The sequence below is a fragment of the Paramisgurnus dabryanus genome, chromosome 6 (genome assembly GCF_030506205.2).
Source record: "Paramisgurnus dabryanus chromosome 6, PD_genome_1.1, whole genome shotgun sequence".
Classification (NCBI taxonomy): domain Eukaryota; kingdom Metazoa; phylum Chordata; class Actinopteri; order Cypriniformes; family Cobitidae; genus Paramisgurnus; species Paramisgurnus dabryanus.
The window spans coordinates 25,798,007-25,824,672 of record NC_133342.1 but is presented as its reverse complement, the minus strand read 5'-3'; the positions used below and the strand labels follow the sequence as shown (position 1 = coordinate 25,824,672).

Sequence of the window (26,666 nt, the reverse complement as noted above, 5' to 3'; positions counted from 1 at the left end):
CTGACTAGCACAAATCAACCCATTTACTAGCATTAGCAAAATATTATTTAAAAGTTTTACAGCAGTACAAATTCAATTTAAACTTCAAAAAAACGTATACTTCATTAATAATGTTTATTAAAAATGTATGTATTATAATTGTAATAAATGCATTAATTGACCATTATGGTGCGTTTTCCCAGACAGGGTTTGGATTAATCCAAGACTAGGCATTACATACCTTACAAAAAACAATCCAGGTGTGCATCTTGAGTCAAAACAATAGCACTGATATCAGTGCAAGCCGTTTTCAGTTAAGACACCTCAAACATGCATTTTAGTCCGGGACTAGACTTAAAGGGATAGTTCGGGCAAAAATGATATTAAACCCATGATTTACTCACCCCCAAGCCATCCGAGATGCATATGTCCATCATTTTTCAGACTAACACATTTTCAGTTATTTTAGAAAATGTTTTAGATCTTTCAGTTAATCAAATGTTAAGTAATGGGGTCTACTCCTTCAAGTCCAAAAAATTTGCATCCATCCTTCACAAAATAAATCCAAACGGCTCGACGATGATAAACAAAGGTCTTCTAAAGGTAATCCGGGTGGTGTTGTTGTAGAAATATCCATATTTAAAACTTTATAAACGAAAATAACTAGCTTCCGGTAATGCCACCATCTTAGCAGGGTCTGCATTAAAGATAAAAGCGTACGCAGTTTACGTAGATTACTCTGCTGCTGCGCTGTGCCCCCGCCCTCCGAATTTGTCATATGTCACTAAGAGAAGTGCGTACACTACGCTGATGCTCTCTCTAAGATGGCGGCGTTACCGGAAGCTAGTTATTTTCGTTTATAAAGTTTTAAATATGGATATTTCTACAACAACACCGTGCAGATTACCCACAGAAGACCTTTGTTTATCCCAGTGGAGCCATTTGGATTTATTTTGTGAAGGATGGATGCACATTTTTTGGACTTGAAGGAGTGGACCATGTAACTTTACATTTGATTAACTGAAAGATCTAAGACATTTTCTAAAATAACTGAAAATGTGTTTGTCTGTAAAACGATGGACATATGCACAGTGTTGGGAGTAACGCATTACAAAATATAATATATTACAGTAATATATTAGTTTTTGCTGTAACGCAGTAATATAACGCATTACTAATACAATTTTGGTAATATTTTACTCGTTACAGTCTTAGTAACGAGCGCGTTACAACAATGCATTTCAAAAATAGACGTGTTGTTTAATTTTTTTTATTTTTGACCAATGCGCGCGACCAGCATCCACACAGGAAAAAGCTGCGGGTAAAATAGTAATGGCTGCGTTCCAAACAGCATACTTCCATACTATATAGTAGGCGAAAAGCACTACTTCTCGTACTCTTTGCCTACTATATAGTATGGAAGTAGGCGGTTTGGGACGCAGCGTATGTCTGTTTCCAGGTGCTGTATGCAGCATGTTCATTCTTACTTTAATTTTGTATTTGACGCGTTTCTTAAAGAGCCGAATCTGGGAAGTCCGCGGCTGTATAAGCATTGACTAAAGTGGTCGCAATCAGGTCCGGTAGCGCCGCACACTCAAAATTCCGCGAATGAGAGCACTAAGTAAAAGCAACAGAAAGTTTCTATCGGTCTCCCATGCTGCTTGAACCTCAGAAGTAAAGAGACTTTTACAGTAAAATCCATTTCACCACACCAGCAATGACAAGGTAAGCTAACGTTGCTATGGTTACAGTCCATATACATAATAGATTGCTAGGCTATTTCTATGCTATCTACAGTTTTATTGCAAACAGAAACCTAAACTACAACATAACATTAATGTAGACTTAAACATGGTTATTTAAATAGTACATTTAAACATCACTGTTTAAAGTTTTTACCAGCCTTTGTATGGGAGCCTATATTCATTGTTTGGCAAAAAGCAGTGTTCCTCTGTTTGTCTGTGCTTTATATATTAACCTTCATGTAATGCTTATATTGTACTGAAATGAGCTGTATTCCTTGAGGCCTGATCCTCCAATAGCACTTTTTGATATGTTGTGTCAAGCCAGTGCATGCCAGTTTTGTGCTGTGAATCTGAAGTAAAAGTGAATTAAAGAATAGAAATGAAAAGAGGTTGCGTGTCTTGCCATGTTATTAGTCTATAGGTTGCATTATAGTGGGCTCTAGCTTTATTGTGTTTGGTATGTCTACCATCATTAACCAGACTTTTACCAGATCATTTGTTTATGTTTATGACTCTGACAGTCACTGTTACTGTATTTTGCCATAAGTCTTCACTGTGCCTATTCAAAGCTTGAGGGCCAACACATAACTTCTAGATTTATAAGCATCAATAAACTAAATTTTAACATTTTATAATGCCTAGTCATACTTCTGTTATTTTGATGAAAGTAACTCAAAAGTAACGCAAAAGTAGTGTAACTCATTACAGTTCAGAGTCAGTAATATTGTAATGTAACTAATTACTTTCAAATGACAGTAATTTGTAATATATAATGTATTACACTTTGGAAGTAACTTGCCCAACACTGCATATGCATCTCGGACGACTTGGGGGTGAGTAAATCATGGGTTTAATATCATTTTTGGCCGAACTATCCCTTTAAGCCCTTGTCTGGAAAACCGCCCCTATAACATTTAGGTTATACAGGGTAAAGAGTATGTCCATACCATTTGAGTCATACATTTCTTACACTTCATACTTAATCACTATTAAAACACAAAAGCAACATCATGTCTATTGTACAGTACTGTGTGGAAAAAGTACAGCAAGACAGAGTAGTGGCCTAAAAAATGTTACGTTTGGTCCATTGTTGCTTATCCTACTAAGTAATCCCATTGAATTATTTACAAAACAGACTGTAGCTGCAAATATTCACCTTGGCCAGCAATGAACAGTGTATTATGAGATTGCTCTCCAGCTTAAAACACACACGCACCCACAGACACACAATACACACATAAATGTTTCCTCTCTCGAACTGGAATTCAGCCAGTCTGCAGCATTACAAGCTAGATCTCATCAAAAAAATGTTTCATCCATCTCTAACACCCCAATGAGAAAGCAGAATGTAGGGCTGCATGAATTCTCAGATGAGAAAATGTCCCAGTCACATACATCACCTTCCTCTATTGATGTCTTTGATCTGGGTGCTGGAACTGTTGGAAGGGGCCGATGGTTCGGCCGGATTTGAGGCAGAGATTGTTTGCGACTGGCTGAGCCTTTGTCTGACCAGGCTGCGCTGGAGCTCAGCTCTCCTGGCCAGGGCAGACCTCAGCTGGCCACGAAACTCCTCGATCCTCCCTTGCAGTTCACTCAGTTCTTCTTCCCATGGCGAGGAGCCACCTGGGCAGGTTGGAGGTGAGAGCACCAGGCTGAGGCTGAGATTGGGTCCACCGTTGGAACACAACTGGGTGGGCGGACTTCCCACCAGCCCTCTCCTGCCCCTCTCGGGCCCAGGGGGCGGAGCTTGCAGCTGGTAGCTGTTGAGTGTCTCCAGGTTGAAGTGGACACGTTTGTTATGATCTTTGGCCTCTCGGCCAGCCTTCGCACTCTGATTGTTCCACTTGGTTGTGGAAGAGGGGGAAGTGGAGGAGGTGGAAGGTTGAGGAGATGAGGAGGTGGGGCCAGCTGGTGGCAGGCGGTGTAGGTTACAGTTCTCCGACAGGCACAAGGTGGAACTGATCGGAAAACAAAGCACCAATCAGTCTTACAAGAAACAGTATTGATTTTCCTTTGTTTATTTTATCCGGTGATTTTTTTAAATGACACTTGCTCCACACATTTTGAAACAGAAGCACAAATACAAAACTAAGTTCTATTAGGATACGCATCAAAATATGCATATATAAATGTGACCCTGTCTCTGAAATCTCGGATCCAGGATCATATCATCAAATTTTGATTTCAATTGTAATGGCCATAATAAATATTAAGATATTTTTATGAAGGTATATTTGGTGCAAAACAACTGCACACCTGTGACAGTGGAATTTGTATTTGTAGAGATTATCCACACATGTGTATCAGTAAATTTGAAGTCACAGATGAAGAGTTGCAAACTTGTAGATTTTTTTCTTTCCCTCATATACAACACAACAGTTACACATTCACAAATCCTTCAGTGCAGCTGCACAAATCCCATTTTACAAATCACAGATTAAGAAACTCACAAGCTCACGTTTTTTGCTACAATTGCTGCAGTAAATATGGTGCAAAACCTACTTGAACACCTGCATCAAAGTATGTGAAGTCACACACAAATTTTGTACATTCGCAAATCAGTTTGTGCATCTGTGCGATGAGAGTTGCATGTGTGTAAAAATTTTTTTTCACAAATATTTTTTTATTTTTGAAATATTTTCTAGCACAAACACAAGTACATAAATACAACTGCTTGAATCTGCTGCTTCAAGTTTCAAACACTCTTTTTTGTGTGCTCTCTGTTTTGCACCAAATATCTCGAGATAAGTGGTGAGAAAGTGATTTGTATACCTGTAGGCTATGTTCAGCACTTCCCACCAGGTGGCGCCTGACACTCACTGAAGCAGAGTTTATGAATTACCAGCAATGTTTTAGCAAGGTAAATCGCCTTTATCAAGGTATTATTTTCACCAAGTGGAGAACAATATAAATGGGAGTGCTAATTATACACAGATGAAGGTAATTACATACAATATTCCAATGATTCATTAGTAAACAAAATATAAGTTCCATAAATCTCAAACCATCAATATAAGTAGATTAAAAAATACAAGCAGCAAATACACACATAGGCCTACATATACCTAATAGGCTTTAATATACCTAAAAGGCCTCCTGTCTAAGTAAAAATTGGTCCAACTCACCTCACCTTCTAGATGAAAATACCCTCTCAATTCCTATATACAATAATGAAGTTATAGGATGATTAAGTTCAACAAAATGCAGTTGTAGCACTTATGTCACTGCAATCGTAATAACTATGCTATTGGACCAGTTCTAGGTTCGTTGAGTGGTGTATGTTATATTAGAAAAGACACATGAGACATGAAAACTTATATAAATTAATTAGCAGTTTACTGAACAGGAATACAAATGGAATAGGTAAGTTAGTAAGATAAATAGAATAATTAGATAAATATATCAATATAGATGATTCAATAAATATATCAATAAATGTTTACCGTACAAAATTTAGATAAATAAATAATCAATAAATATTTACAGTAAAAGATGTGTCAATAAATAATCAATGTAGATCAATAAATAATCAATAAATGTTTATAGTAAAAGATGTATGTCAATAAATAATCAATAAATATTTACAGTACGATATGTATAATAAATAATTTTAAATCCTTTATATTTAATCTTTTCTTATTTAAATAAGTTTAAATGGATTTAACTGGTTTAAGTATGGGTTTATTCTGGTTAGTTTTGTTCTTAGACCGGTCTATTAAATTTTAATCAGCTCTTTTAGAACAGTTGCTTTAACTATTTTTAAGCTATTTGTTTCTAGTTTTCTTTTGAGTTAACTCTTCTTTCTTTAAGGGAACAGGTAATTATTTTAGCGTGCTTATGTTAGTGTGATTGTTTCACTTTACAGGGTCTAACTCTTTTTTGCAGGTAAAATGTAAGGATTTTAAATGTTTCTTTTGTTTGTGCAATTGCTATTAGAAAAATACATATGGACCTTGGTATTTATAAAATCCTCTGTACGGCCCTGCTCATGACAATAAGAATCCACTCTCAATAGTGTATGACGAGCTGTAGGTTTTTTAATCGGATCCCTATGTAAAAAACTACAAGCTACCCACAAGTCTAAAAAGCTGATTTGATTTGGGTTAGCATCCAGGGTAAATGTTAAGAAATCAGAACAACTGTTTAGATAATAATAAAAACAATTTAGTTGTTCAGTTACCCGATTCAAAAAGACAGAAATAATCATCCAAATTAGTATATTAGAAGAAAAAGCATGTATCTTAGTTAAATGTAGGCCTATGTGTGTATTTGCTGCTTGTATTTTTTAATCTACTTATATTGATGGTTTGAGATTTATGGAACTTATATTTTGTTTACTAATGAATCATTGGAATATTGTATGTAATTACCTTCATCTGTGTATAATTAGCACTCCCATTTATATTGTTCTCCACTTGGTGAAAATAATACCTTGATAAAGGCGATTTACCTTGCTGAAACATTGCTGGTAATTAATAAACTCTGCTTCAGTGAGTGTCGGGCGCCACCTGGTGGGCAGTGCTGAACAGTGCTCCCCATAGCCTACAGGTATACAAATCACTTTCGCACTATTTATCTCGAGATATTTGGTGCAAAACAGAGAGCACACGAAAAAGAGTGTTTGAAACTCGTAGCAGCAGATTCAAGCAGTTGTATTTATGTACTTGTGTTTGTGCTAGAAAATATTTCAAAAATAAAAAAATATTTGTGAAAAAAATTTTTTACACACATGCAACTCTCATCGCACAGATGCACAAACTGATTTTGCGAATGTACAAAATTTGTGTGTGACTTCACATACTTTGATGCAGGTGTTCAAGTAGGTTTTGCACCATATTTACTGCAGCAATTGTAGCAAAAAATGTGAACTTGTGAGTTTCTTAATCTGTGATTTGTAAAATGGGATTTGTGCAGCTGCACTGAAGGATTTGTGAATGTGTAACTGTTGTGTTGTATTTGAGGGAAAGATAAAAAATCTACAAGTTTGCAACTCTTCATCTGTGACTTCAAATTTACTGATACACATGTGTGGATAATCTCTACAAATACAAATTCCACTGTCACAGGTGTGCAGTTGTTTTGCACCAAATATACCTTCATATATTTTACAGTACATTTTCTTGTATCACAAAAAAACAACTTTTCACAGACAGGGTCACAAATAAAAATTTGCATTCAGCTCAAAAGTTATAAACAAATTAACCCTGATAGGTTGCAGTCTTGTATCATCTTAAGGGATTTATTTTACAATAATGATCGGCTGACTGAAAATTATGCTGCTTATAATATCTTGTTTATCCAGTTTGCTAAGTGATAATTGTAACAAACTTACCATCTATTTGTGCTCTCAGACTCGGATTTCCTCTCATCTTCGCAATCCATATTTAATGCACGATGAATTTTCTGAAGTAAAAAAAAAACATACATAAAACAAAACAACTTTAGTCCTGGGAACCCGTAGCACTGCACATTTCATGTATTAATTATTTAACACAACTAATTCAAATTATCAGCCACAAACCTGCCCACATACAGTATAACATACATTATTGTGCTTTCAGCTTTAAACCACTAGAGGCCGCACATGCCCATGTTTTTAAAGGAACAAGCTTTTATTTATAATCAGCAAAATATTATTGATAAATAATAACCATGATTATATTCTAACTATTAATATTTTTTTTATAAGGACAAAAGTGGATAACGTGTTGTTTAGCCTAAAAAGGACCACAAAATCAGTCATAAGTAGTACGGGTATATATCTGCAGCAATAGCCAACAATAAGCTACATTGTATGGGTCAAAATTATAAATATTTTATGCCAAAAATCATAAGGATATTATGTAAATATCATGTTCCATGAAGATATTTTGTAAATTCCCTACTGTAAATAGATCAAAACTTTATTTTTGTGAGTTTTTTGAAAACCTTAAAGGCGATTTTCCCAATATTTGGATTTTTGCACCCTCAAATTCCAGATTTTCAAAAGAGTTGTATCTTGTCCTATCCTAACAAAGCATACATTAATTCAAAGCTTATTTATTTCAGCTTTCAGATATATCTAAAAAAAAAAAAAAGTATCATTATGTCTGGCTTTGTGGTCCAGGGTAACGTATTGCATGTAACTATTTTCCTTAAAGGGATAGTTCACCCAAAAATGAAAATTCTGTCATTATTTACTCACCCTCATGTTGTTACAAACCTGTATGAATTTCATAGTTCTGATAAACACAAAGAAAGATATTTTGAGAAATGTTTGTAACCAAACCGTTCGTGGACCCCATTTACTTCCATAGTATAAAATGGGGTCCATAAACATTTCTCAAAATATCTTTCTTCGTGTTCATCAGAACAAATACATTTATGCGGGTTTGTAACAACATGAGAGTGAGTAAATGATAACAGAATTTTCATTTCTGGGTGAACTATCCCTTTAAGTTTATTAGTAGTAGCAAGCAGCGGCTCACCTGACTGGTGTGAAGCCAGTATTTGAATCTCTGCTGGTGTCGGAGGTGAGGCAGGATGAATCTGAAGAAAGCATGTTCCCCTAACAGAGTGAGCAAAGCCCCCGCTACCCCCACGCACAACAGCACAAACAGTCCAGAGAAATGCTGGATACCCATCTGCAGTGTCTTTGAACACACAATAACAAACAAACACAGGATGATATCTGTCAATAAATGACAAATGTTATGCCGAGTGCACCACAGTACGTTTTGACAGTCGGTTTATTACATTTCAGCATCAGTAAAGACTGCTGACAATCTTTCATTTTTCTTACATCACTTTGGATGAGGTCAGTACAGCCGGTCTGAACCAACTCTAGGGGGCAGAGTACTTAGGGAGACCATCCTGGGCCACAGGGTCAAGGTTTTGTCAGTTTGAATGACCCCAGTAAGACCTCTATGGACAGATGTCATAACTACAACCTTTACAAAACAAAAAGGATCTTTCCCTATGAAAACTAATCTGTTTTTTTGCAACCAACTTATAAATCGACAGTGCTGTGAAATGGACTCTTGTGTTGTCATCCGTCGTTAATAAGTGACTGGACATTTATTGGCTAAAGATATTGTGCCCAAAGATCAAAAATGTCCCAAGCTGTCATTAGGGCAGTACCCTTTAAAGGGGACATTTCACAAGACTTTTTAAAGATGTAAAATAAGTCTTTGATGTCCCCAGAGTACATATGTGAAGTTTTATCTCAAAATACCATATAGGTGTGAGCAAAAATGTGCTGTTTTTGGGTGTATCCTTTAAAATGCAAATGAGCTGATCTCTGCACTAAATGTGACGTAATTTGATTAGTGCATATTAAGGGGCGGTATTATCCCCTTTTGACATCACAAGGGGAGCTAAATTTCAATCACCTATTTTTTTCACATGCTTGCAAAGAATGGTTTACCAAAACTAAGTTACTGGGTTGACCTTTTTCACATTTTCTATGTCGATAGAAGCACTGGGGACCCAATTATAGCACTTAAACATGAAAATTTTCGTTATATGCCCCCTTTAAAATGTCCTAATATATACCATTTATATATGTATACATGTGGTACCAATATGTACCTCTGAGATAATAATATGATTTGTGCGCTTTTTAAAGGGTACTGCCCCAGTGACAGCTTGAGATCATTTTATGACCATTTTTCTGACGGTGTGCATACTGATCATGCACTTTTGCAACTCAGCATCTACCATTCCGGATGAAAAGCAATGATAATAACTGGTATCTCTTTCCATGTATTCCTCTTAGTGCCTGACCTATCGTTATTTCCCCCTCGGGCATCGGCATTCACAAAAGAATCCATAATTTCTCTCCAGAGCCTTTGATCTGTAAGGAAAAGGATTCCTGCTGGCCAAAACTAATCACAATTTTATAAAGTATCCACGTTCTAAATGAAATTAAAGTCATGCTGACTTGGTGCGCTCGAAATCGAAAAAACATTTCACTTCTTGGCAGAAAATAACACACTAATGGAGCTCATCCAAACAGACTATAGAGCTTTGCAATACTGTCTGAACTCTGGTTATCCAACGTATCACATAACAAGACTTTGGGAACGTATCAAATGTCACTGCATCACTCACAGTCCTGCTAGTTTCACTGTATTTATTTTCAACACGTAACAGGATTTGCTACAGCCCTTTATCATGATGTCAGTTTCTTGGAGAGAGTTAAAGCGGCAAAATGCAGATGCGCACAGGCGTATATCATCAGACTCTAAGCTTTGGCTGACCTCAGAAGCCAGATGAGGTTGCAGTGCAGTGTGTGATAGTTAATCTGAACGCCACTACTGAGAAGATCACTTTGAAGATGAGCTAACCATGCATGCACAAGTGTTTATGCACACTAAATGTGATTCATCAATTTAGCAGCCAGATAAATCACTCGTGGTGTAACAAAAAGGACTATTGCTTGATCTGGGAAACTCAGTCGAGAAGTCTTTATACTCTTTCAGAATGTAGCAGCAGCAGCAGCAGCAGCGAGTGATGGATGGCTGTAGATGAGGTCATTCACTTATATGAAAATGGAAGAGGCGTGTATTATGCTAATTACTAACCTCAAACGCACACTTTAATAATCCAGATTTATTAAAACAAGGCTCAAATTTATGAAGACTTTGCATGAAAACCTTTTCTGTGCACATTAGCAAGAACACTTGTACGCAATTATTACTGAGGGACCCATCGTGTCTGTGTGCTGATTAAAATCATGCTAATGTTACAAAACAGCAATACCTCACTAACATTTTAAGGCACTCAAATGGAAAAAAAACCACTTGATTTGACTTTGTACGCTTTGTACTCACAATAACATAAAAAGTGCTGTAGCCTTAAACAACAAAGTATTGTTCTGACACAAGTGCAGGCATTTTGTTTTTACATAATTTATTTTTTCATTTATTTTAAGAGTAGGGCAAATGCACTGCTTAATGTTGCTTTAAATTTCCCATCCCTCTCTTCCCGATATCGATGTTTCTGGCTACGAATCAAGAAAAAAAACGGACTAATTTTAATTAAGACAGAATAACGCTGAGAAGATAAACTGCCGCTATTTGCATCCGAAGCCGCTTCTATAAACAGCTCGGGAATAAACAGGAATAAACATTCATTTAGAGAGGACAGCCGACTGGGGGACTTCACAGTCGATCCTGCCTGCTAGTTTGCAAAATTTATTGCAGAGCAAAGTAGTGGTTTTACAGCATGGTGTCTGTGGTGACAGGACAGCTTGGCGAGAGAGAGAGAGAGAGAGAGAGAGAGAGAGCGAGAGAGAAGAGAGAAAAGAGTTAAGACTATAAGACGAGATCCAGCTGGCACAGAGGCCGAAAAACAAATGTCATTGCTTCTTCTCATGAAGTCTCCCATTCATAACGACAGCTAGGTAATGAAGCCAGACTGTCCAAGACAATGTCTTACAAGAATGCTACAGCTCCTGTGAGGTTATTGACTGAATCTCCATTGATGGAGCACGCCGGCGACTGCTACTCAGAACCTCAGGTGTGTGGGGCGGTGCAGCTGACACAGAGCCCTCTGCAATGAAAATGGATTGTGGAGGCACTGCTTCCCTTTGACAGAATGGCTATTAAACTGCAGGAGACAGCTATTCCTAACAAAAGAATTTCTTGGATGGAAAAGAGCCTGTCTGACAATAAGGAAGACTCGGTCAAGGACAGAAAGCTTTGGCTGGATGCACGCATGAACAGGGACAAACACGCTCACGGCAACACAGTGTGCTTTGATGGCTCACCTCTGTCACAGCAAAAACCCTCTTTCCACAGGGAACCACTTTGTACCACTTGTCATGCAGGATGTCCATGTAGCCGTCAGACTTGTAGCGGCTGACGTATTCGGACAAGTTCCGCGTCAGGGGTGAGTTCTGGGGCAGCCCGATCCCATAACCTGAAAGCACAAGGTGATCCTGAGTTCACATGGCTCTGAATCTCTAAAGCACTTGAGTGGCATACAAAGTGAAGAAGTTGTGACCGCGTGGAGAACATGACATCCTGTGAAATAACATATTTTATGCTTTTAAGTACAATTGCGAACCACAAAAAACAGCAATAAAGTCAAATGTTTGAAATTGAGATTTATACATCATCTGAAAGCTGAATAAATAAACTTTTCATTGATGTATGGTTGGATAGGACAATGGCCAAGATACAACGATTTGAAATTCGTTCTAAGAAAAATCAGAAGTATTGAAATAAATAAATAAAATCAAAATATTTGAAAAAAAAAGAGATACAATGATTTGAAAACCGTAAAAAATTGAAATCAGACGTAAAACGAAATATTGAGAAAACCATCTTCAAAGTTGTCCAAATGAAGAGAAAATTGTTCTAAGAAAAATCTGAAATATTGAAAAGAAATAAAAAAAGAAATAAAATCAAATTATTGAGAAAATTGTTTTCAAAGTTGTTCAAATTAAGTCTTTAGCAAAAAAAAAGAGATTCAACAATTTGAAAAAAGTTCTACAAAGAAAATCTGAAATCTGATGGTAAAAAAGCAAAACATTGAGAAAATCATCTTCATCAGAGAAAATCGTCTTTAAAGTTGTCCAGATGAAGTCCTTAGCAAAAAAAAAAAAAAAAACTGAGATACAATGATTTGAAAATCGTTTTAAAGATCTGATGGAAAAAAACGAAATATTGAGAAAATCATCTTCAAAGTTGTCCAAATGGAGTTCTTAGAAAAAAAGAGATGCAACGATTTGAAAACTGTTCTACAAAAAAACCCTATAATCTGATTGTAAAAAAAGAAAAAAGAAATATTGAGAAAATTGTCTTCAAAGTTGTCTAAAAGAAGTCCTTAGCATACAATGATTTGAAAATCATTTAAAAAAATCTGATGGAAAAAAATGAAATAATGAGAAAATCATCTTCAAAGTTGGCCAAATTAAGTCCTTAGAAAAAAAAGAGATAAAACAATTTGAAAACTGTTCTACAAAAACCCCTGAAATCTGATGGTAAAACAAAAAGAAAAAAAGATATATTGAGAAAATTGTCTTCAAAGTTGTCTAAATGAAGTCCTTAGCAAAAAAAAGAGAGATACAACGATTTGAAAACCGTTTTACAAAAAATCTGATGGTAAAAAATTAAATATAGAGAAAATCGTCTTCAAAGCTGTCAAAATGAAGTCCATAGCAAAAAAAACCCTAAGATACAACGATATGAAAATCGTTCTAAAAAATCTAAAGGTAAAAATAAATAAATAAAAAAAATCCAAATATTGAGAAAATAATCTTCAAAGTTGTACAAATGAAGTTCTTATTTAAAAAATTATAATAATACAAAACAAGATGATTTAAAAACTATTACAAAAAAATCTGAAATCTGATGGTAAAAAAAACGAAATATTGAGAAAATCTTCTTCAAAGTTGGCAAAATTAAGTCCTTAGAAAAAAAAGAGATAAAACAATTTGAAAACTGTTCTACAAAAACCCCTGAAATCTGATGGTAAAACAAAAAGAAAAAAGATATATTGAGAAAATTGTCTTCAAAGTTGTCTAAATGAAGACCTTAGCAAAAAAAAGAGAGATACAACGATTTGAAAACCGTTTTATAAAAAAATCTGATGGTAAAAAATGAAATATAGAGAATATCGTCTTCAAAGCTGTCAAAATGAAGTCCTTAGCAAAAAAAAAAAAAAACCTGAGATACAACGATTTGAAATTCGTTCTAAAAAATCTAAAGGTAAAAAATAAATAAATAAAAAAATCCAAATATTGAGAAAATAATCTTCAAAGTTGTACAAATGAAGTTCTTATTTAAAAAATTATAATAATACAAAACAAGATGATTTAAAAACTATATTACAAAAAAAAATCTGAAATCTGATGGTAAAAAAAACAGAAATATTGAGAAAATCTTCTTCAAAGTTGGCAAAATTAAGTCCTTAGAAAAAAAGAGATAAAACAATTTGAAAACTGTTCTACAAAAACCCCTGAAATCTGATGGTAAAACAAAAAGAAAAAAGATATATTGAGAAAATTGTCTTCAAAGTTGTCTAAATGAAGTCCTTAGCAAAAAAAGAGAGATACAACGATTTGAAAACCATTTTATAAAAAAATCTGATGGTAAAAAATGAAATATAGAGAAAATCGTCTTCAAAGCTGTCAAAATGAAGTCCTTAGCAAAAAAAAAAAAAACCCTGAGATACAACGATTTGAAATTCGTTCTAAAAAATCTAAAGGTAAAAAATAAATAAATAAAAAAATCCAAATATTGAGAAAATAATCTTCAAAGTTGTACAAATGAAGTTCTTATTTAAAAAATAATAATAATACAAAACAAGATGATTTAAAAACTGTATTACAAAAAAATCTGAAATCTGATGGTAAAATAACCCAGAAATATTGAGAAAATCTTCTTCAAAGTTGTCAAAATGAAGTCCTTAGCAAAAAAAAAAAAAAACCCTGAGATACAACGATTTGAAATTCGTTCTAAAAAATCTAAAGGTAAAAAATAAATAAATAAAAAAATCCAAATATTGAGAAAATAATCTTCAAAGTTGTACAAATGAAGTTCTTATTTAAAAAATAATAATAATACAAAACAAGATGATTTAAAAACTGTATTACAAAAAAATCTGAAATCTGATGGTAAAATAACCCAGAAATATTGAGAAAATCTTCTTCAAAGTTGTCAAAATGAAGTCCTTAGCAAAAAAGCTGAGATACAACGATTTGAAAATCGTTCTAAAAAATCTGAAGGTAAAGAATAAATAAATAAAATATCCAAATATTGAAAAAAACATCTTTAAAGTTGTCCAAATGAAGTTGACTGGTGGTAAAAAACACCGAAATATTGAGAAAATCGTCTTCAAAGTTGTCCAAATATCCTTAGCAAGACAAATGAATAATATTTACTAAATATCTTAATGGAACATGAACATCTTTACTTAATTTCCTAATGATGTTTCGCATAAAAAAAACATGTATAATTTTGAACCATACAATATTATTGGCCATTGCTACAAATATACCCATGCTACTTATGACTGGTTTTGTGGTCCAAGGTCACAAATAATTTACTGTATGTTACATACCGTTCTTGCAGCATTAAATATTTTAGGGAAAAAACTGTAAAATATTACACATACCCTGTAGGTCTATTAGGGTGGTTGTTTAATGAATGTGTTGAGCTTGAATCTGCATGAATATGTATGAAGGATTGCACAGACAAACAGCCTAAATTGTAGACACTAAAGCAAGTCAGTCCATGGCAGATACTGTTACCATTGATTTTAATGAAGCAAAGATCGATGTTCATTGGACTACAGACTCTTCTGACGTAATTCTGAGTTCTGCCCGGACCCCTGGATACGCATATATTACAGGGATGGGACCTTGCAACCAACAGTCAATAACTTCAACAGTAAAATACATGAATGACTTTATTTGAAATTAAAACTCCACCAGATCCATTTATATTCTGCCATAACGCTGTCTATTGCTATTTATAAGACTGTAAAATACACTCATAAGCATGGTCTTTTTATTTTTATGAAGTAATTTTATACATTATGTTAAAACTGTACATTAAAATTAATGCATTTGGCAGACTGTTTTATCCAAAGCAACATGTGCATTCAATCTATAACATTTTATCATTACATGCATCCATGACCTTGGCAGCACCATGTACCAGCTGAGCTACAGAAAAGCAAATTTTCCTACTGATGAGTGACATATCTTGCTTCCTCACTGGACCAGCTGATGTAAAGCTTGGCAAGTCAGATGAACACCGTAAGGGTTTAAGATTGCTTCAACATTCTGCTGTGTGTATTGATAGCAGTAATACCTCTATTATTGATATGTCAGAGCGCCTTGGAAAGAACAAGCATGAATCTTTGGTGCTCTGTACCGATGCACTGTAGACAGCACAGCACGTCTGTCATAGCGCCGGTTCTGGAATCGGGCAACCGGAGAGATACGAGCACAACTCTGACATCCACAAATTTCATCAAAGCCCTCGGCTCACAGCAATCCCATCACTTCTGGCAAGCAATCCCTCCCCTCCTTTCAGCACATAACACAACACCACTTGCATCTTGATCAACTTCGGTACTGTCCTACAAAGCTGCGCAGCTGCATTTTGCTTAGCCAACTACAACAAACCAAAATGTTTGCTTTTGAACTGATTTGAGAGGGAGGACTGGCGCGCTGCTGGAATATGCAGCTGTGAAGTACCTTGTGCAATAAGTTATTTCTCAGCAGCGTTAAGGAGTGTTCACACTCATAGCGAAGAACAAAGCTACCTGAAGTTATTTACTGTATTGTCAGTGAGAGTTGGTGACAATAACAGTGATATTGTTGGTAGTGAAAAATGGGCATGTTCAGAGACACTACAGTGATGCAATGTGCCCATACAATCCAAGCTACTAGAACAATATATGAAGACTTCAGATGCAAAACCCTCTAAGTGCATCCAACATGTTTATGGTAAATGAGCATTTATCAGGCTCTTATGTTTAGGTTCAGCAATTTTACTTAAATGGCAACAAAAAGATTATTAGTCAGTAACTGAAAAGGCTTATTTTCACAAATGCCACAATGTAAAATAAAAACCCTCTAATTACATATGAAAAGTTTGGTTCCAAAACATTATAAATGCCAATTTAAAAAAATAGTTACTGCCAAAATCAGTATTGTATCTGGTCAGTATTAACCTTTCACCACCAGCGTTTTAAAAAAAAGTTGCCAGCGCCAGCGTTTTTCATGATTTTCACAAAGTTTAATGCCTTCCAGAAAATGTCCTTCTTTAAATATATAAACATACAATATACCAAATGAAAGAACAGACCCTCTGCTTTCAAAAAAAAAAAAAAAACATTTCATCCTACCTTCAGTGGTTCTATTGCAATCAGCTTTTGAATATGGGTAGGTTTCTGCAAAAACACCACATTCTGAGCAAAAAGCTGAGATAATTCAATTTTTGTGAAGGTCTTTTCATAGAGATCCCATTCAGAGCGATCTTTAAAACAGACACGGACATGCAGCCGCTTGCCATAGGGCAATACTTCCGGGTTTAAAAAGTTGCGGAACCTGGTGGATAATAGGGGTATTGCGGAAAGACGGAAAATGGCAGGGAAGCAGTTTCTCTTGATTGACGAGATATCTCGTCAATGGCGGCGAAAGAGTTAAAAAGTCAATTCTTTATTTTACGCAAAATTCGTTATCTGCCGTGTTATTCTGTCATCTTTTCTCCCATTTGCTTACCCAATCACAGAGCACCATTCCGCGCACTGTAAACAATAATGGTGGCGCTTTGAATACACTGAATCCTGGTTTTCCTCATTTAATTTGTACTTCATGGTCAACAAACAAACAAAAACAAAATAATAATTTTGATGGCATTGATGTGGTGATTTTCTGTGGTGGATAAGAAACGTAACCCATTAAAATCAAATAATTTATGTGAGAGGCACTCAGGCAAAGAAAAAATGTAATCTGTTGCTTGTTCTCCTGACAGCATCAAGCTTCTGTCATGCTAACACACTGACCCCAGGGGATCTTATGAAAATCCTTCTATTATTTTACTCAAAGTCAACAAAAATCAACCAGGACCAGGGGTGTCACTAGGCCCTTTTTAGGGGGACTCCTGCTCACTATAACTCATTTAAAACGGGGGCATGCTGCGTCAAGTTTCGACTCCTCCTCTGATCTGAGTCACCATGGATTCAGCGCGTTTTTCAATCCGAAGAGGCGCTGACCAGGGCGATCATCAGTACAAGGTGTGTGCAGGGGCGGACTGACTATCTGGACCACCGGACATTTCCCCGGTGGCCTGGGGGTTGTTCTGGCCTGCCGTGCAGTCAGCTCAGGTTGACATTTGATATGGTATGAATGAATGACGGACCTCCAAACATCTACGAATCAGCCGATCGCCGTGCAAAATTGCCACCACATGACCTAACGACGGCAACACACTGCCTTTTTGGCTTTATCTAACAAATATGCAGTGCAAAGGAGAAGCAAAGAGAGTCACAGACACAGCGAGATGCTGCAGAATCACAGAAATATTCGCCAAGAAGAAGGCAGGTCAGTCAAGTTACCAGTAAAAGCATGCATCTATATATATTGCTGATTACATGTTTTAAAGTCAGGTGCTGGTGCGATGCATTGCTTTATACAGTCGTTGCTCTGAACGCATCAGGAAGATCATTCATTTGCATTTTCAAAAAGTCCTGCTGTTTTCATGCAACCACAGCGAAACACCAAGGGTGATATGTGAAGTTACTCATTTTACAAAACTTTGTTTTTGTAAAAAAAACTGGATCAAAAGTGCAAATCATGCTTTTTATGATCATAGACCGCATCTTGACAACTCTATTTTAAGGTATTAAGGTAGATCACTTGTTGGTCAGTCCCCTTTTCTATATTTTACATCTGTATAAATTTGTTCCCAGTCAGATGAACACAGTGGCTATATAAACTAATAATATTAAGATTAGCAAATCCGGTGGATTACATGAACATGGTGACGGCAGCAGCAAGGTGGCCTGGGATGGAGTCAAATTCCAGACCAGAATTATTGTCCCAGTTTGCCCCTGGGTCAGCCCCCCTATTTTTTAATCACACCCTTATTGGGGGCTGAGCCCCCCTAAAATGAAAATCCTAGAATCGCCCCGGACCAGGACCAAAACATTTTACAGCTGATTGCTGTCAGAAAAGTTTAGTGAAGACGTCCCAAGGATGACAGCAGCAATGACAGTGTTCTTAATATGACAAAAGCAATATTTGGACGGGATTAGTTTTCCAAACGACATTTGAGTTTCAACGTGTCCCCCACGACATCTGTGATTTTATGTGCCGATTCGGACGGGATTAAAATTTTCAGGCTATTCCAGAGATGGGAGTGTCTGTTTCATGCATTTGGCCGTTGCAGAAGAGCACGTGCTCTGGATATGCGTGTTTGTAATGTTTGATATTTTGCTTTAAATGTAAAATTATTACAGAACATTTAATTTATTAATTTAATTAATTAACTTATACAAATCATACTAAAGTAGCCTATACGTATTTTAAATAACTGGCTACTTATACTGTAATAAACCCAAAGAAATGAAGAAATAATGAAAAATGTATTTATTAATTTATTTTAACATTAATTAACATTACCATTCCAGAGTTAACGTTAAACTAAATAAGGTTGAGTTTACCTTATACTGATATTACAGTGGCCAGTTTAAACAGTGTTTAATATTCAGCTTGTCTTGATTTAATAATTTTATTTCGCAGAATGGAAAAAAAAAACATCCATATCTGAATGAACGGGACTCAGGAAGTACAATATTAGCGCATTAGTAAGACCTTACGGCAAATCAAGTTGGCCAAAACACGACACGAACCGCGTTTTCAAAAGATATTACGGGCAAACACAGACTTTTGCATCCGGACGGGATTACATTTCTCAGAGGACCTCTGAGTTCGGTGAAAAACAGTAGGTAAATTGCTCTGGAATTCTTACGGAGGTCGTCAGAGAAAAACACAGACATGACCGATTCGGACGGGATTAAAAACACAGAGGACCTCTGAGAAGCACGATTTCCAGTCCGAATAGGGCTAAAGTAAGTGTTTTGATTAATGCCATTAATGTTTTTTTTTATCAGCGTATACCACTAGTCAACTAAATTAATATAACATGGCAAATATGAATGCACATTTATATATTGATTCAATAGATTTATAACATAACAAAAAAAATGGTTATGGATTTATTGCATTCTGCAGAAAAAAGAATCAGTTTTATAATAAATATTTGAAAATCAAATGATGCATTATTACCTTAAGATGCTATGTGAAAGTTTGTAACAGAAAATATGTGATTTTCAACTTTCTTGGTATAGAAAACACGTTTTTACCGAAATTAGTCTAAATGGATTTATTCTGTTTTGGAACCAAACTCTTCATATATCCAGTTTCACTGTTCTTTTTTAATAAAAGTTAAAGGCTCAAAAATTCAGTCTATATCCTAATATAATGTAAACTGCATTTAACCAGGTAAAAAAATCATGCACCAGGACGAATTCTTTTTCCATGCACTTAAAGGAATTTGCTGAAAAAACGTAGCGTTTAACAAATTTTAACAACAAAGTGGTATTTTTGAACAGCTTTCTGAATTGGGTTAAGCAGATTTAAAGTGAAAGTATATAAAAATATATTCCAAAAGCATTCAGTCATATCATTATCTAATTTTTGATGGAGGTGGCGTTTAGTGGCTTTTGTATCTGAACGCTTCAAATGAAGTTTATTTAACTAAATTCGGGTGGTGCATGGTAATGTAATCCAACCAATTAGCTTGAAGAGGTCTCTCTACAGCGGGGTGACCAACCCTGTTCCTGGAGATACCCTCCTGCATATTTTAGTTCCAATCCAGCTTCAACACACCTGACTCAAATTTTTAGGTAGTCCTGAAATTGGAACAGGGTTGGTCACCGCTGCTCTACAGTATATAGCCGTCCCTCACCTCCGGTAACATCCCCTCATTTTTAGCTGGTATAGCTATCCCTGTTAAGGACGGGGGAGTACTCTAAGTTCAGGCTAATATTCCAAGCTCGGAGCCCTCCCCTCGGACAGCATGCCAAATATGCTTTATTAACATATTTGATTGCAAGCTAAATCGAACTCGTGAAATCCATATAAAAATTCATGGAAGACCTGGTCTGAAATTTTAGGTATTCCAAGAGAGTCATGCATTTATTCAAGATGTGATGTATAATGTTAATTTTTGCCAGCAAGATAATTGATTTCTTGTCAGATCAGAATGACATATTGTTTCCATTTGCCATACCTCCCATTCGTGATCAGATTTTGAAAGGTTATGGCGTGTTGTACAGGCCACCAGTAATGTAAGGGCATGCAACAAGCGGGAACACTTACAGTACTTGCTACCAGGTGACCTCCATAAAATCACAGTAAATCTGAACAGGACTTTAAAGGACACAACCCATTCTGAAATGAAAGCTTCTCCCAGTTCTCTCTATCTGAGAGTGCATTAACATAACGTTTACGATGACAGGCCGTGTGTATTGAACAGATGCCCGACTCCAGCTTTATACCTGCATGGTCTGATTATGCAGCGTACTGTTTACAAGCTTTGCAGACCCTGACGCAGCTGTCTATTTAGGACCAGCAGATATGATTGTAATGGTTCAGCTTTGATCAAGCATCTAATAAAAACTCACAGTCATAATGAAAGGTCTGGAAGACAGCAACAACAAAAAAACCTATACGCACACAGCAGAAGATTACATCTAGACGAGATGTACATCACGGGTGGGTGACTGCCACGAAATGCATCTACACCCCTTAATAGCTTTGCTTTGTGAAATAATATGTGTCAAACTTGGCTTTCTTTGACTTGGAGAGTAATCATCACATTAGCCTTTAGGCGAATTAATGGATAGGTCTAAATGGGAGGTGTAATTTCGATTTTGTATAAAATCTTGAAAAACAGCACAAGGTTTTTATTAAGCTAATGTAATGCAGTGTATCATGGTCAGAGGCGCTAGCCTTGTTAACAAGGTTGGAGAACATCATACTGAGTGCCACATGAGGCCTTACCTTCAATAGCAAATGGTTTTCCCACAGTCAGGAGTTGGCAGTCTGCATCTATGGAAACCTCATAATCAAGCAGAGCTTTGTCCATAATGAAGGCATCTAGCTGAGGAGGATCTGTCCTTCAACACACAGAACAGAATAGTCAGAGAAAAACAAAGCAGAGCATCTCCATGCAAACTTATGCTAATTAAAATGGTCTTTAATGGAACGAGTAGGTTGACTGAAAACAACACAATAGAGCGTTATAACAGTGCTGGACAAAATGAATTGAAATGCACAGCCTGGTTTTCTTCGCACTGAAAGGAAAACATAATTGCCAAATCAGTTTCATAAGCTGTCACTTTATCTCTTAATGTGGTGGTTCATCAATTTCTCAACCTCATGCTGTTTTATACTTCATTTGATCTTCTGTCTTCTGTCAGCAACAAATGAAGAAATCTTAAAAAATGTATTGGTCACATATTTTTGTGCAGTTACAATGAATGGAGAGGCTTTCATGCTTTAAAATGCGCTGTACATTATGATGAATGATTTAATGATGTCATTATTCCAGTCTGTTTATAACACAAATCATATGTGTTCAGTCACCATTCACTCTAAATGACTGAAAAAGAGTGGCCATCACTTACATGAACCATTACCCTTCAAATTTTGCAAATGGAAAATATGTCAATTTTGCAAATGCTCACATATTGCAAAAAAGTTTTTACCCTCATACGAGGTTCTTTCCAGGCAATTCTGAAGAGGTGTATTTCGCAAAAAGGCAATGCAAACAGTTTACTGGCATTACAGGTCACCTGATGTACGTAAGTCACATAATTATTAGTCTCAGCCTCAGACGTCATGCCCACAGATTGTTGGCTAAACCTCTGATGTAGGTATGTGACAGGACTGTGTTCCCAGCAGGTATTCAGCGCCAGAGGCGTTGGTGACTTAAGAAATCTGTCATATCTTTGCTTTTTGAATACCTCTAAAGCCCATATACTAGCGACATAAATTACTTCTCACGTTCGAATATCCAAGATCGCTGTCGTAAGAAGAAAGTTATAAGCGAAGCAAAATTTCTCTCGTGTTTAGCATCAAAATCCTCTATGAAGGCGATTATTTTTTGTTTCAAACCAAATGCTTTTGATAGATTATACAGTGTTTCCCATACATAGGCTCTACTTGGGCGCTGCGCCCAGGTAAATTGCGACCCGCCCAGGTAAAAAAAATTCACTTTACGAATTTCCGTATTTTCTGAACTCGACTGGATGACCCGTGTTTTGGAGAGAGAGAGCGAAAGAGCGAAAGAGAGAGCGCAAGAGAGAGGTGGGGGTCGGGTGACCGTGAAGATGATGCACGCGTCATAAACTCATCATCCAGCGCGGCAAACTGGATCAACTGCAGCAGCACATACGGAGCAGCCAGGGAACACACTGGGACCAAAATGGTCGCATATGCTTATGTGCATATGTGTTTATAGCATCTAAGTTGGCTTCATTTTGCGTGCAAGCCCGTTGTGTCTCTCCGGTTGAGTGTCCGTTCACGTGCTCTCTGTTTCTCAATGAATTGGGCGCGACGCGAAGCAACCTCAGTGTCACATTGTATCCTTTCATGTTTCTGAACTTGAGCAGAGTTTTACCATTAGAGGTCTTTCTTCACTGAGGACGCGGGACCCGTACGGTTCCGGGTTTATATTTTAAATGGTCAGATGGGTCCGGGTCGGTCCTAGTTCATTACTTCGGGTCCCAAGTCTGATTAATATTGTATGTAAAACCTGAATCCATCGGAGAACGGCCGCGAGTGCTACCGCGCTAAAGCTCGAGTGCTGTTTCAGACCACGCGCCGCTTCATTTTCTTTATCCCATTTTTTAATAATCTTACTATTAATAGCAATATCTTTACCAAAATCTAAACAGTTTGCACAGAGATTGTAGCAAAAAGCAGTGCTTATACTGAACGAGCAAAGCTCTAGCTGACTCAGGATATAAAAAACGCAAAGCTGTAATGTAAAGTCTGTCATCGGGACAGCAAGTAGACTTTTAAATCTGAAATAATTAGTGGATTAAGCTTTTTTAATCGGCAAAAGAGAAATAGAAAGCAGAAGCAGTAAAAGTGCCTATCTTATAGAAGTTATTAACATTATAACATCAGTCACATTTATAATCTATAGACCTGCACTGTCTATATAGGCTATAGTATACATAGTATTGTATATAATTGAGTTTGATAAAAGGGGTCATCAAATTGCTTCATATATCAGTGCAAAAACATAAAGTGTTTTCGTGGTGCTTTGACAAACAGTGTCAGCTTTGTTTATGGCAAAAAAGTTTGGGGTGGTTAGATTAATGAACTATAATGTGAAATTAATATGAATGTTTTATAAATCAAAGTATTGTGTTGTGTCACACATTATTAGTTCTTTGTTACATGTATAGTAGACCATTTTTTGTCGGTGGATAATAATGATTGCCCTTTTCACCAGCTACCACCACAAGTAAATTTCAGATCTGTGGGAAACACTGTTATACATTTAACTTGAATTAGGTGAAGTTTGGGATTGATTGTAACATTCGCATGTTTGTTGTTAAAAGCAGAATCGCCCATTCAATCATATTGGCTTCCAAAACTTCTCAGTTTCCATCAACCCGTGCAGTATTTTTCAATGTAATCATACAGAACGAAGGATTAGAATCTCTAGATTACATTATTGGCATGATTTTGTCAAACATATAAATAAATACATGCATGCAACATGCATGCATTTATTGATTTATTAATGATAAATAACATAATCATCAATTAATGTATTAATAATATCTGACAATTTAAATTGCTCGCCAGCATTATTAGTCAATTAAGAAATATTAAAGAAACAATGAAATGTTTCTTTAATATATAAAAATATAGCTTTTATTGGAGAGGGCTTTGATTTCATGTGGAAAGATATGCGTGGATTGATGCTCTCGGTTTCATTAATTAGTGGTTAATCAAAAATAATAAAATGTTAATATATATCTTTTAAAAATATGTCATCTTAATCTTGTTGGGCTTTTAATTACCTACAATGTGGTGTTTGAATTATGCAAATAGACACAGTTTTTCATAGTTTTATCGTTTTAATTGGGTACAAAAATGCCCCCTAATTTTCGAGTTAAAAAAATCCATAACTTTCTTAATAATTATCCGATTTTAATCATTTAAAAACCATGTTAAAGTTATTTTTATTATCTATCATATGGTTATGATTATATATGAATTTTCTAGTATTTATATTTTTTTGTCACATACCTATCTGATGTTTTTCGTACACTTTTCTGGAAACCCTGTGGGAATGTCAAAGTCGTATTTGATTGGTTGAAATAAACCGGATTATCAGGAGACGCAAGTGTCACGATTAGTTTCGGTGTCTGGAAAACAAAGCCATGACGTTCCATTGAGGAAGAGAATCAGTCGTGTTCACGTGGATAATAATGACCAGTTATCATGATCAGCTAAACACTGGATTCATGAGACGTCCAAGAGTTGCTTGAGGCAGTTAGTGGAGTCAAAATGTTCGGTTCTCCTGAATTGCTTGTTGGTGTTAAAAATGGAAGAGATATGCTTCAAACAGATGTTTACTGGGAGCGTCTCATTGGTGTGGCTGTTGATGAAGTGCACAACGTTGTTCTATGGTGAGTAATGTTGTTTATTTAGATGCTATTCGGTTGGCTGGTTATTTTAATAACTGACTTGTTGCCAGCCGGCTCGTTATTGTGGGTTGTCAGAAACGTGATGCTAGACGAAACAAACTGTGATTAGTTCTTTGACATGTTCAGGGGCGGGCTTTGTCGAGATAAAGCAGCGAAAAACACCAGACCTTCAGTTTTGAAGGACTGGCTACACGAGACTACATAATTATTATTTGAAGATGATGTGGTATGTAATAAAAAAACTACCAGTAACACCTCAATACATGTCTGCTCCTAATGGTGCATTCACACCAGACGTGGAAGAGAAAGCAAGACCGAGTGATTTACATGTTATTTTAATGCAAAGACGCGAATAGGCACCCTGCGGAGCGGTAAGGGCAGATGGCATGGTAAGCCTGAATGGCACGTTCCGTGCAAATTGAGCATTGTAGTGTGATCTGCGCGAGTTGAAAAATCTCAACTTTGGTGGGTTTTCAAACCGTGTTGACCGATCAGGGGCTTGCTCTACCAGTGACATGATTACAGGAAGCTAGCTGAGGACGAAAAACAAAACAACAATTGAGAACAATTATCACTGCTATACGGACATCTTCGTACTTTTACAGGAATTAAAAGCATAGACTGTAAAAAAAGATGTCGCCTCCCTCCATTGTATTGAATTGAAGCCAAAAATGTACGTAAAAACGTAAAAAGGCATGCGCAGAAGGAATCGTCCGTGGAGCCAGAGGCGGAGCCACGGTAATTAGCTAACATAAAACGTATCACAAAAAAGAACACTTGAACATATATCAGCTTGATATCAACTACCTGAAAGGACAAAAAACATCTTTCGGAAACTTTTATTGGAAGTCTAAATATTTTTTTTTTAGAGCAAAGTCCCATTTGTTTAAATATAGAAGGTGTGATTTATGACTTGTACTACAGCCAGCCACCAGGGGGCGATCAATGAGTCAGGAGCTTCACTTTTCAAGACTTATGAGGCACACCCGATTAAAAGGATCTTGTTTGAAAGAAAGTGAGTGAGGAGGTCAAACAATCTGGTAAGTTTACTCAATTTGAGCTAGCCCCTCCCTTGATGCAAATTTAAGTGTGAATGTTTTGAATTTCATGCGCGACTTTCACACATAAATGAAGCGAGTAAATTAAAAAATTAAAGCGTCCAACTAGTGCGTTTTTTGTGAACTAATAATGTCTGGATAACACTACATCTCTTTTGATTTAAAATAATGTACTATTACCTCCAAGAAACACTTATATGTTGCCTCTCCTAAGTATAAGGGGTTTTCCTTGGCATTGATGTTTAGATAATACTCTTACGTCTCCTTTGGTTAAAAACTAATGCCTATTGCGGTGAATGTGATATTAGTAAACCTACCAACATTAGTCAACATGATGTTTGGAATGACTTATCACAAGAGGAAAAACTATGTTTCAAATGCATATCATCGGTAAATGGAAACGGCGTCATTTTACAATATTTTTTTGTCGACATTTAGAAAATAACGCTAAAGTTTTGCCCAAATCTGTAATGGAAACACAGCTTATTCAAACGATACAGTTTATTATGTAAGGTCTTTAAACATCACTAATAAAATAGTTATGTAAATTATATTGCATTTCTGTAAAGAGATCCTTCTAAAAGTTACACAATGCAGCTTTAAATTGCAATGCTTGCTGATCAGCTGACCTCACTTTACTTCA

General features: G+C 36.1%; 1 protein-coding gene across 1 annotated transcript in view; it reads right to left on the bottom strand.

The window, feature by feature from the left end:
* Positions 1–2,564: 2,564 nt before the first annotated feature.
* The window catches only part of grin3ba (glutamate receptor, ionotropic, N-methyl-D-aspartate 3Ba), a 70,725-nt gene continuing 46,623 nt past the window's right edge, over positions 2,565–26,666 (bottom strand). Inside the window, exons 5-9 of the mRNA XM_065276351.2 lie at positions 21,295–21,410; positions 11,476–11,627; positions 8,192–8,356; positions 7,057–7,127; positions 2,565–3,682 (exon numbers count right to left, since the gene is read on the bottom strand). Coding sequence (XP_065132423.1) covers positions 3,121–3,682; positions 7,057–7,127; positions 8,192–8,356; positions 11,476–11,627; positions 21,295–21,410 — 1,066 coding nt within the window. The 3' untranslated portion in view covers positions 2,565–3,120. The remainder of the gene's footprint in view (positions 3,683–7,056; positions 7,128–8,191; positions 8,357–11,475; positions 11,628–21,294; positions 21,411–26,666) is intronic.